Source organism: Mustela putorius, unplaced genomic scaffold (assembly GCF_011764305.1).
Source record: "Mustela putorius furo isolate JIRA1106 unplaced genomic scaffold, ASM1176430v1.1 tig00003834_pilon_pilon_pilon, whole genome shotgun sequence".
NCBI classification, from domain to species: Eukaryota; Metazoa; Chordata; class Mammalia; order Carnivora; family Mustelidae; genus Mustela; species Mustela putorius.
This window is the reverse complement of record NW_025421987.1, coordinates 73,341,299-73,353,774: the sequence shown is the minus strand read 5'-3', so window position 1 is coordinate 73,353,774 and position 12,476 is coordinate 73,341,299. Positions and strand designations below refer to the sequence as shown.

The window sequence follows — 12,476 nt, the reverse complement described above, 5'->3', positions numbered from 1 at the left end:
TGAAAATAAGAGAAATGAAAAAAGAGAAGGAAGAAAGAGGAGAAAGAAAGAGGATGTCATAGGTTGCAACTAAAGTGTTGAATGTAGCAATCACCAGGCAATTATCACTTAAAACAATCAACTTGTAGAAAACTTAATTAGTTAACTGTTTGAAAAAGTTTCAGAAGGGTTATCTTAAATCAAACCAGTCATCAGTACAGTTGAATCATCTCTATTAAAATGTGGAGATCACATGCATGAAACTCGGATTTTCTCATTATAAACATTACTTACTGGTAAAGCTTTAGTCCACAGATAAGTCAAACTAGCAATTATGGTTTAAAATTCCCCAGCTAACTTTCTCAGCAAAATTAAAATAACTGCTCTTAAGTAAATATCTTAGCATACTCTGAGAGCAAATAATTTTATCAAGTTTTGATGCTGAATTTGTAATCCTTGCTTTTTAAACTTTCAGAATCAAAGCCATGTTGGTAGCAAACATTCTCTCATTAGTTGGAGCTCTCCTGATGGGGTTTTCAAAACTGGGACCATCTCACATTCTTATAATTTCAGGAAGAAGCATATCAGGACTCTACTGTGGTAAGTCATGCACGCACCCACGCGCACACACACACACACACACACACACACACATCTGGAAATTATTATTTTTTTTTTTTTAAAGATTTTATTTATTTATTTGACAGACAGAGAACACAAGTAGACAGAGGCAGTCAGATAGAGAGGAAGGGAAGCAGGCCCCCCGCTGAGCAGAGAGCCCGATGTGGGACTCGATCCCAGGACCCTGAGATCATGACCTGAGCCGAAGGCAGCGGCTTAACCCACTGAGCCACCCAGGCGCCCCTGGAAATTATTTTAAAGGCAGATTGGTAACATGCAGGGAAGTTTTTGAGCCAGAGATGGCATCACAAAAGGGAAAGGCAATAGCATAAACTTGAAGTCCTGAGTCAGGGAGGTTTGCGACCAGTAAGTGGGAGTTATGAAACGATCTTCTCGCTCCTGGCAATTTCTAGTGGCATAATCACAGGTAAGTTATTTAATTCATAGCTTCCTTCTCTGTTAAATGAAGGAGATAGTATCTACAATGTAGGGCCCTTGTGAGAATGCATGTAAAACGTTCAGCACAGAATCTGCCTCCAGTCAGCTGACGAGAAAAGCTAGCTGTTGCTGTTGCTCCAGCTGTGCTGAAGACAGTGGCACACTGCTACACCCAGAACCTCCAACTCGGCTCTTGTGGCCTACTTGGCCACCTAGGTCTCTGTCTCTCCTTCCCTTAGTGGATGGATTCCAGATATGGCGGGGTGAAGCATTACAGTGGTGTGACCTCAGGGAGAGGGAGTCAGGCAGGAGCAGCTGGTAGAAGAGTTCATAATGGACAAAGGATTGCTCCCCTTCCTTGTGAACCTAACATCTGAGTATCTGGAATCACTAGTTCTTAGAAACAGCTTTTCAAACTTTTGGAAGTTTCAAACTTTCAGAAGCGAATTTAATCAGCAGAGGTCTGAGTGAAGGAAGGATCACCTAATCTTTAAGATGGCCAAATTTTTAGATTCTCAGTGCCAGTGAAGCCCTGATGGTGATGGTTTGGAGCCAAGGTTTAACCCACTGTCCCAAATCACAGAACCGTCTTTCAAAGCACTGGGGCCAGGGGAGGGTACAAGAGCACAAACAATGTATAAAATGTTTATAGTTTTTACTTGCAAAGAGAAAAGACTGTAGCTTCTGTGTCTTCAATGATCCCTTGAAACAAAATTCTAAACAAAATTCTAAAGGGCCAGAAGTTAATAACTTAATTAAAAGTCTCTTTTCATTATTTTCCATGTTAATACAAATAGCTGAGAGTAAGGACAGCTTTATTAAGGTGAAGAGGCAACCAACACGTGGAGAGATTTAGACTCAGAAGGAATTAATTCTGGCACTCTCTCTGCCTGGGTTTAGATATATTAACTGGATCTTTTGTAAAATGCAAAGAATAACACTATCAAGGAGGTCCAAATCATGATTCTTCTTTCTTCTCTCTCCATTTTAAAAAATACAGTATGAAAAAAATCACAAATATTTTTGAGAAAATTGAAAAGAAATGTTATAAACATTGTGGAGCTACCTATCACTAGCATAGCCAAGTAATTCATACTCCCCAACAATCTTTTAAAATTACGCCTGGTTCTGTTCTGAGCATTAAAATTGCTAAAAATTATAGGATATACATTTTTACTTTAAATTTGTGTGAATTCAGACCTGTGATCTTATCTACATTATTATGTTCTTGAGATACAATAGGAGGTAATACACAGAAAGTACAGCCTGAAAAGGGGACAAATAAGTGTGTTTTTTCTTATTTAAGATCAACAGACCACACATTAGAGGCACATATAAATGTCAGCCAAAATTCAGATGCTACATCAATCATGCAACTGTTCATGTGAGCTATTAAGAACATTTTAAAGCATTAAAAACATACTGAAACAGTTCCCACATTCATCTTTTACACAAAAACCATACATTTCTATTTTATAAACAAACTGTCTAAAAGCAAGACTCTGACAAGCCTTATTTTTAAAATTCTTTAAAAAAATGCTAAACATTGCATTCAATCTTGCTTGTTGATAGTGTCTGACCATTTCATGCACTCAGCAAATGGCTGGATACTCCACCATTTCCAACATGACTGATGACATCTGTGCTTAAGAAAGCTATAGAAGGCAGAATTGCCTAGAACTTTTCAATTTTTTGGTATTCCTTTAAGCACCAAAGTCTTTTCTGAAGCCCACTGTTAGGAGAGATTAAAGAAGCTGGGTTGCTCTGGTTAGAGTAATTGAAGGAAGAGTCCCTGAATTCCTTAACCTCCTCACCCGTCCACACCTCCCTCATCACTTTAACAGTGACCTTGAGGCACTTCCACACTGTGGAGACTCAGGGCTTGTAGTTCTCATGCTAAAGCTCTATTGTACTATGATCTTGGATGAACTGTTTCTGACCTCTATCAAGTAAAGAGATTGGCTTAGATATGTTCTAACTTCCTTTAATACCATGAGTTTAGACCAAGAATATTATTAAAGCATTCTTTAGTCTCTTTTCTGAAGACAATCTGAGGCATTACGATGTAGAGAGTCTATTTTAAATGGTTTTAACTAAATAAGGAATGCTATGAATTTCTTTCTATTCCTATATCTAGCTACAACTTCAATCAAGTCTTATCAACAAATATTCTTTGCATAAACTGTGTCTATTACTGGGGACAAGGGGTCTTTCTTCCAACAGACTCTGAAATGTCCTTTTAATCAGGATACTGGCTATACTTGAACCAAATTATTGTTATTGAAATAGTCCTGGCTGCACTTTCACATTTATGTTCATGTTTTATGCAGGACTAATTTCAGGCTTGGTTCCAATGTACATTGGTGAAATTGCTCCAACCACACTCAGGGGTGCTCTTGGCACACTTCACCAGCTGGCCATTGTCACGGGCATTCTTATTAGTCAGGTAAAAACTCCTATTCCCTACCTCACCCATCCTCTATTTTATCCAGCTTCTCCCTCCCTGATAGATTGACAGAGCGGAAAAAACTAGTTCCACCATTGGGAATGGGAATGCTATAGAGACTTGGGCTTTTTAGCTCAAAGCTATATTATTACTGCTCCACTCCTCACTTCTCCCCTTGGATCTGTGGTAGGACTGGCAATAGAGATGACCCAACATGCCAGGTCTTGAACTCCAGGAGCTAGTCTAGAATTTAATTATTCTGTTTAGATTTCAAATAGGAAACCACATTTTTGACTGCTTGGATTTCCTTTGTTCTGGGCACCTTACCTAGACAATTAATATGTATATGACTACCATAGCAATTTTTTGTTCAGCTGGCTCTATCATTCTCTTCTATCCCAAGGACTCAGAGTCCTCAGAACCCCTAACCTAGGATTATCCAAAGGGTAAGCCACTGCAATAGGACGATAAATCTGGTTCTCACTAAAATAATTGTTCTATTTATGTAATCCCATTTTATTTTTCTGGGTAGTTGAAGAAGAAATTTTTAGGGTCTAAAGTTACACATGATTTTTGTTGTTGCTTTAGGTTTTAAATGTGTTCTTAAAAGTTTGGTTGTTTCCCATCCTAAATGACCCATATAAGTTAATGAAAATAAACCTTGGTGAACTCTTTGTAAAACACATAGTCCTGAATTTAGTGAAGTAAGACACACTAGTAATAGTTTCTGCTTTGGGCATACTTGAGTCAAAGTTGTCAGGGATTACTATTAAATAGCTTTCAACAAATGGTTTCACTATTAAATAACTTTCAACAACGGTTACAGAAGGCAGACCTTAAGTATTGTGCAGTTGCCATGCTTCCTCCCTGCCTTTTCAGATTGTTGGCCTCAACTTCATCCTGGGCAATCATGAGCGATGGCATATCCTTCTTGGTTTGTCTGCTGTGCGAGCCATCATCCAGTCTCTGCTGCTCTTCTTCTGTCCAGAAAGTCCCAGGTACCTTTACATCAAGTTGGATGAAGAAGTCAAAGCAAAGAAAAGTAAGTCTGTGGATGTTCTTTTTTCTTCCTATTGTTTTGGAACTATCAGCTAATGAAATACAGTGTGCATGAATGTTTACTGGTCAAGTTGGTACGAGCACTTTCTAAATGAAGTCAATGATTACATGTAAAAAGAATGTGCAAGATCACTTCAAATGACTCACACATGCCATTTCAAACCCATAAACACTTGAGCCCAAATAGGAAACCCACCTGCAGGGTATTGGACTCAACCAGAGGCTTCTAAAAGACTTTTACATGCATCATTCTTCTATGATAACAAAGATCAGAGTTTTCTTTGTCACTAGATAAAAGTCAAATGTTTTCCTCAAAATTTAAAAACAGGATCTAATTTTACAAAAAGAATTGCAACACTCCTGCTGTAAAGCAATAGAAAGGGCTTTGCTGAACTACAGCTCTTTCATTAACATAACAAAAATAAATTTACTTTTGTTTTGACCTGAGTTGTGTCGACTTGATCAATTTGTGGGCAGGCTTGAAAAGACTCAGAGGAGGTGTTGATGTCACCAAAGACATCACTGAGATGAGAAAAGAAAAAGAAGAAGCATCCAGTGAACAGAAAGTCTCCATAATTCAGCTCTTCACCAATTCCAGCTACCGACAGCCTATTCTAGTAGCACTGATGCTGCACATGGCTCAGCAATTTTCTGGAATCAATGGGGTAAGTTTAAGAATACTTTCTAACCCCCTAAAATAGGGGAAGAAAGGGGCATAAATTAAATAGCTAAAAGGCATTTAAAAATGTTGACATCGTGTTTTACTATAAAAAACATATTGAGCATTAATTTTCTTTGTTTTGCCGCATCTGCTTTCTAAAATTGGATTAGAATTTTTAAAAAATGTCAATAATCAATGGTACTGTATGTCTATTAATATGGAAGGTAATAAGCAAAAATTATAATTAATTCAAAAGAGGGAAAATGAGAATAATTATGCCCCCCAAAACACCCTAAATTACAGGGGACTTCTACTAGAGTTGAGTAGCAAATTTAGGATTTAGTCCATAGTTCCCTCCATCTATGTATCATTATTATTTTTTAAAGATTTTATTTATTTATTTGAGAGAGCGAGTGAGCATGGGGGTGCAGAGGGAAAGGGACAAGCAGGCTTCCCGCTGAGCAGGGAGCCTGACGTGGGGCTCAATCCCAGGACCCTGGGATCATGACCTGAACTGAAGGCAGACACTTAACCTACTGAGCCACCCAGGCACCTACCCTGTTTTACCTATGTAAATAAAGTATACCAGGGCGCCTAGATGGCTCAGTTGGTTGAGCATCAGACTCATGATCTTGATCTTGGGGCTGTAGGTTCTGGATTGAGTTCTGCGTTGAGCCCTGCATTTGATGTGAAGCCTACTTGAAAATAAATAAATAAATAAATAAATAACACCAAATAGTTAGCTGCAAAGAAGTTTCCTGCCATGCAAGAAACTTTCACTCTATTTGGAGAGCCAGCATACAAAAGAAATAATAGTGTGAACTGGCATGACACTGGAGTAAGGGCAATAAATAAGACATGATTGAAAACCATACTGAATGTATGTTTTCACTAGCTTTTAGGTTTTGAACTGAAATCATTGCATTACACAGACTAAAACTGTTCTACTGGCAATTAGCTATTAGAAGAAAAAAATAAACATTTGCTAAAAAAAAATTACTAGATTTTAAAAATCACTTACCCTCCTTTACTGCTGTTAAAAATATGGTTTTGGCTTCCTCTATTATGAGCTAATCACAGATCCATAAGGGGGTGACTTGTGGATGGGCAGAGCCTTGGGAGAGGTAAAGAATGTAATTCTTACCTGTTGAAACAAAAGGAGACCTGAACCTCACTCAACAAGCTGAATACTCTCTCCTGTCATCTCTATCCTCCTTTAATGGGTCCTTGATATCCCTCTTAATCTAACACTCTATGTAACTTCAGGGTTTGGAGACCAGATATGTATCCTTTTTCCAGCTCTGCCTGTGTATCCAAAAGAACCATACGTAGTCATTCTGAACCTCCCTGCTTTAGCTCCTATCGCAGTTCCTGACTTAGAGGCATCCAGGAAATGTTGAACTGAGGCTGTGGGGCAGCCTAAAAATGCAGGACAGTGTGCAGTGTGCTATAAGCTACTCTTCACTGAGCACAATCTGTACAGTCCTTCTCCATTAGCCCTATCTGCAAGAAGAGATGCCAGCACAGGACATGTTAAATAGGGAAGGAATGAGAAAGGATGACAGAATGGCCTTAAAAAGTCCATTATAGGGTGCCTGGGTGGTTCAGTGGGTTAAGACTCTGCCTTCAGCTTAGGTCATGATCCCAGGGTCCTGGGATCGAGCCCCACATTGGGCTCTCTGGTCAGTGGGGAGCCTGCTTCCTCCTCTCTCTCTGCCTACTTGTGATCTGTCAAATAAATAAATAAAATCTTTAAAAAAACATTATACATGTAAAAACACAATTAATAATAAAGGCTATTAGAGAGATTTGAGGATTTCTCCATGTCCGCTGAGATTAGTGAAAATTTTTGGATTAAAAGCAATAACAACCAGAATTCCTATACACACTGGTGAGAGTGTCAATTGACACAACTTTTCTGGAAAACCATTCATCAGTATCTTTCAAAGCTGAGCATATAAATACACTATGGTCTAATAATTCTATTCCTAGATGCAAATGTGTACATATTTCACCACAAGGATTGTACTAGAGTGTTCTTAACAGCAGCATTCATATTCACCCAAATGACAACTACCTAAATACCCATCAGTAGTAGACTGGATAATAAATAGTGGTTTATTAATAAAAAAATATTAAGCAATGATATTGAACAGCGTACAAATACACACAACTATATGGATAATTCTTGCAAAGGTAATGTTGAAACTAGGTACCAAATAATTCACACTGTGTGGTTCCATTTATAGCAAGTACAAAATTAGGCAAAATTTATCATGATGTTAGAAGTTGAAGAGCTTCCTTGGAAAAATAGGGAGATATTCTGGGGGGTTCTGGAAGACTGGGAATGATTTATTTCTTGGTCTGTGTGCTATTTGCACAGGTGTGTTCCGTTTGTGAAAAATAATCTGTATACTTATGTTGTGTGTACTTTTGTATGTATTTTACACCTTAACAAGAGTTTAAAAATTAAAAAATATATATCAAGATAATGTAAATTCAGAGTTTTCAGCTAAATTTAAGGAGAACTTCAAGGAATCAGTTTCAAACACTAAAGGTTGATAGTGGTTTCTCACTGCCTGGAAGGAAAGGACAGATAAAATGCTTAGGGTGTTCTAGGGACCATGGTTCCATAGAAACTACTAAAAATAAACAACTTAAAATATTTCTTGCTTTCAAGCTATCAGTGTTAGGATTCTTGATTAAAGCTAAATTGTTATTACTTTACAGATCTTTTACTACTCAACCAGCATTTTTCAGACAGCTGGAATCAGCCAACCTGTTTATGCAACCATTGGAGTTGGTGCCATCAACATGGTTTTCACGGCTCTCTCTGTGAGTTTATACCCCAGATAAATATGCACTTGTTCCTCAGTTCAGAAATGGCAGAGGGAGGCACCTTGTGATCTAAAAGCAACCAGCAATTAATGGCTCATGTGTATTGGGTGTATAGAACCAAGTGGGTCATGGGAAGAGTCCTATATGCAAATATACTACTAAGCATAGCTGAACAGATGGATCACTGCTTGTCCCCATTTGCTGGGATGCCATTTAGTCACTCATTTGTGAATTAATAACTGACTTGGGGCACAGAGGACTTCTTCCTTGTGTAAATAGCTGGATTCCTTTTCCTTTGCTCTGTACTTACATCTGTTGGGATCAGGTGATGTGTCATTTCTATCAATATTGGGTCTTCTACCTAGGTTCTTCTCTTTCCATGGTTGAAATTCTTTTTTATCCTGATGTCTTGGTAAAAATGCTTTAAAAAAATAAGGCCTTCTGTAACATATCTATGCCTGTAACATGGTTAAACAGACTCAGCAAATTCTTATGATATTAGGTTAATGGAGAGAGGTTCCAGATAGCTCACAAGGCCATAACTTCTGGTGATGCATAAAAATTTGTGTGATATTATAACAGATGGAGTGGAAGTGGTATAACTTGAAATGTTATTACTTTTGAAATGTTATTTTTTTTCTGACAAGAAGAAAGGTCACATAGTCTTCTCAAGACCGAATGCCTTACACAATGAATGATTCAGTATCTTGACAATAATATTTAACATAAATAATCTAAGAACAGATTAACAATCTAAGAATAGTAAACAAACAACAAAAAGCCCCTAAAATTTCCCAACTCACGTAATTCACTCTAAAAATGAAGAATATTGGGCCTATTTTTATCTTTGAATACAAGATATTCAAAAAGCTTGTGCTTTCCAATGTTGGTCACCATGTTATATTCAATATACTTTAGTCACTTGTTTTTCATTCTCTGCAGATGGACTTTTAACTATTACCTTAGGGTGGTCAATAAATTACAGCCTAGCTACCTAGATCAAAAAGCAGATTTGTCCAGACTACATTAAACAGTGCTGGACCTTGGAAAGAGGGAGAACAGATAACAAGGGAACACCAGGAGTTCTGTAGGCACGCTTTAGAGATAATGCCTGTTCAAGCCAAAAGGCCACTCAAAATCGATGAAGGCCTGCTACTGGGATGTAATCTACTCACATTCTTTTGTCTCCTGAGATATATTCTTTACAAATCCTACTTCAATATATTTTTCTAATATGGAGATTATGCTTAAAACATTTTATATGTAACAGGATTAGGTATGTAAAACAACAAGTTGTCGAAATTGGGTAAACCAAATCGCAAATGCCTATAAAGGCATTTATAGGCATTCAGAATTCATATACAGAATTTCATTTTTGCCCCCCTCCCCCCAACCCAGCTGGAGTAGGAGTTGTTTCAAAAAGTTTTCTTGATTATTTTAAATATGTGCTTTTAGAGTTTATCCTTTAATTCTATGAAAGTTTTTGAACAGATGAGTGACAGTTTTAAAATCAGCTCTAATCATCTGTCTAACCCTCCAGGGCTATAGATAACATTTAAAATTTTTAATTACATTTATTTTTGAAAAGTTTGTTTTAAGGATCAAAAAGTACAAAAAGGATAGTCCTTTGGTCACCCAATTCCTCTCCTCTAAATTACCAATGTTATTGAATTCTGTGTAGCCTTTCCAATAAAGACACACAAATAGGAATATGCACTGATAAGATATTAATGTTTCACCAACTTGGAAGGGACATAATCAATTTTTTTTCTGAATGAGTATTTGGGAAAAGAAAGACTTTCCTAACTCCATGCTGAATTATGTTTCCACATTTCACATTTTCTTCCACACTAATGGGCCAGTAGAAGAGGGCCTGTAAACTTGAGAGAAAACAAAACAGGAAGAAACATGGAGGGAACAGGGACACAGATGGGTCTAGAGAAGAAGCAGTAGAATCCAGAATCTGTGTGATACATATGTCTTGGGCAAAGACAAGGGTTCTGGTCAGGCAGACATCTCCACCCTCAAGGAGTGAGTTTAGAATGTATTATCCTATTAGTAAAAATTATTCAGAAACAGAGGAAACAGTAAAATCCCTCATTCCTGAAGAAATGCTTCTATTTTCTTGATAGCTTGACATAGTGTCATCAAGTCAACTTTGAAAGTCATACTTACAAATTATATAGAGAAATGTTATGAACTTGGGCAAGAGGTGTTTTTCATACTACCTTCTCAATAGTAAGTGTGGGCTGTTGGTTCATCATCCTGAAGTGATCTGAAACCAAATATGTATTGTCTCTGAAATGAAAGGGGCTTTCATTATAGTGGAAAACAAATGTTTCAGATATTCTCAGAGGCAAAGCTCAAGGGTATTAGATTGCTCTTGATTTACTGATAGATTTATGAGCCAAGCCAATTTACTCATTGAAGTGAGAAATTATGACAGATAATTTCTGTGTGTGATTCACCAACCCTGGCAGTATCCCAAGGATCAAGTAAGAAGAGTCTGTTTAACAAATATTGGTCTTGGCTAGTCATAAATGTTAACCATTAATGCAAAGGTCCACAGACCCAAAGGCATCAATGACATATCTCCTAAATTAGGATAAGAAAGCACTTTAAGCTTTTGCTTTAAAGTCTTATCTTTTCAAATGGATAATTCACTTCCAGCACCAAATACATTTAGAAACACCAGAAAAATGCAGATCTATTTGGTAAAGTGATAAATTCTGTAAGTTGCCAGGTGAGTTGTTGTAATTTGACTGTATAAGCAATTAGAAAGTTGGATGAGAATGATTGACAACCCAACAGTTATACTATTTTAGGTGTAGGTTTTCTGCAGTGCACAAAACATTGTACTTATAATAGGATAATTATCAAAAGATAAATTAATGTCCTTTTTTATGTAGAGCCATTTTAAATGTTTAAGAAATCTACTGAAAGATACCTGAGATGTACAGGCTCTAATATTGTTCTCAAGTAATAATTGTAGAGTGATGGTAAGGTTATGGTTCTTTCAGAATGGCCTGTTCAAATGATTGTGACTAATTGAAGCAGGTATATTTTAATTATCACTGAGATCAGTTCTGCCACCTGAGGTAAGAGTCACCCCCCAACTCAGTTCCACATCTGTAAAATGGGCTTATAGAACTGCCTCCTTCCAGCTGTATAAATTAAAATGACCTCTTTGGCAGTAAAAACTATTTAAGTCAGTATGTTTTTAAAACTTTCTCAGGTATTCCTTGTGGAGAAGGCAGGGCGACGCTCTCTGTTTCTAATAGGAATGAGTGGGATGTTTGTCTGTGCCATCTTCATGTCCCTGGGACTTATACTACTGGTAAGTGTAGATTTTTGCACTGAGGTATTTGGTTACCACATGATAGCCCTACTGTGCTCCAGGCTCTGTAAGTAAAAACATTTGAGGGACATCTGGGAGGCTCAGTTGGTTGTGCATCTGCCTTCAGCTCAGATCATGATCCCGGGTCCTGGGATCGAGTCCCTTGAGCTCCTTGCTCAGTGGGGAGCCTGCTTCTCCCTCTGCATGCTGCTCCCCCTCTGTGCACATGCTCTCTCTGTCTCTCTGACAAATAAATAAATAAAATCTTAAAAAACAATGAGTTTGACTTATGACATAAACCCAGAGGAATAGCATAGAATACAAGGGAGAAATGCAAAGAAAAGGGGAACTAGCTTTTGGGGTTTAAAGACTTTATTTTCACAAAGTAAACTGCACTTGTTGCCAAGGGAGGCGGTGTTGCAAAACGGTCAGAGTATAGTCTCTGGGGTCAGCCCTGCTCATGTTCTAACACTGGCTCTGTCATTTGGCTACCTATGTGACCTAGGACAAGTACCAGGCCTTTGCCAACCCAGCATCTTCGTCCACTACTTCATGGAGGGTAATGCATCCTGTCTAGCAATCTTGGTATGAATAGGAGCAAAGGTCATTAGATTCTTGCCTTGCTTCTATCACAGGAAAAGACTGAGAATCATATAAAATCTAATCCAGAGGATTTCCTCTAACAGAGTTCAAAACATTTAAAAGCACAACTCAGACTTGAATAAACTTGTCTCAAACAAGAATAATTTGTAGTTCTTTACACATAAACATATCAAGAACAGAGCTATGTCACTTCTGAACTCAGTGAGTCTACTTAGCTAAAAGAAGCAGCAGCCAATAGTTTCAACTCCACTTCTATTTTCGTTTTGTTTTTTCCTCAGGATAAGCTGGCTTGGATGAGTTATGTGAGCATGGTAGCCATTTTCCTCTTCGTCAGTTTCTTCGAGATTGGGCCTGGCCCCATCCCCTGGTTCATGGTGGCAGAGTTCTTCAGTCAAGGACCACGGCCTGCTGCTTTAGCAATAGCTGCATTTAGCAACTGGACGTGCAATTTCATTGTAGCTCTGTGTTTCCAATACATTGCGGTAAGCAGTCTA

General features: G+C 37.9%; 1 protein-coding gene and 1 long non-coding RNA gene across 3 annotated transcripts in view; one reads left to right on the top strand and one right to left on the bottom strand.

Moving 5' to 3' along the window:
- LOC106006187 overlaps positions 1–12,476 on the bottom strand; it is a 101,573-nt gene that overhangs the window by 42,061 nt on the left and 47,036 nt on the right. For both annotated transcript variants that reach the window (XR_006609153.1, XR_001180119.2), the window contains one exon: positions 4,320–4,486. This is a non-coding gene — a long non-coding RNA (uncharacterized LOC106006187). The remainder of the gene's footprint in view (positions 1–4,319; positions 4,487–12,476) is intronic.
- Positions 1–12,476, top strand: part of SLC2A2 (solute carrier family 2 member 2) — a 33,087-nt gene that overhangs the window by 15,698 nt on the left and 4,913 nt on the right. Inside the window, exons 4-10 of the mRNA XM_004756574.3 lie at positions 455–579; positions 3,369–3,484; positions 4,364–4,526; positions 5,021–5,208; positions 7,935–8,039; positions 11,278–11,379; positions 12,261–12,464. Of these exons, the coding sequence (XP_004756631.1) occupies positions 455–579; positions 3,369–3,484; positions 4,364–4,526; positions 5,021–5,208; positions 7,935–8,039; positions 11,278–11,379; positions 12,261–12,464 (1,003 nt within the window). The remainder of the gene's footprint in view (positions 1–454; positions 580–3,368; positions 3,485–4,363; positions 4,527–5,020; positions 5,209–7,934; positions 8,040–11,277; positions 11,380–12,260; positions 12,465–12,476) is intronic.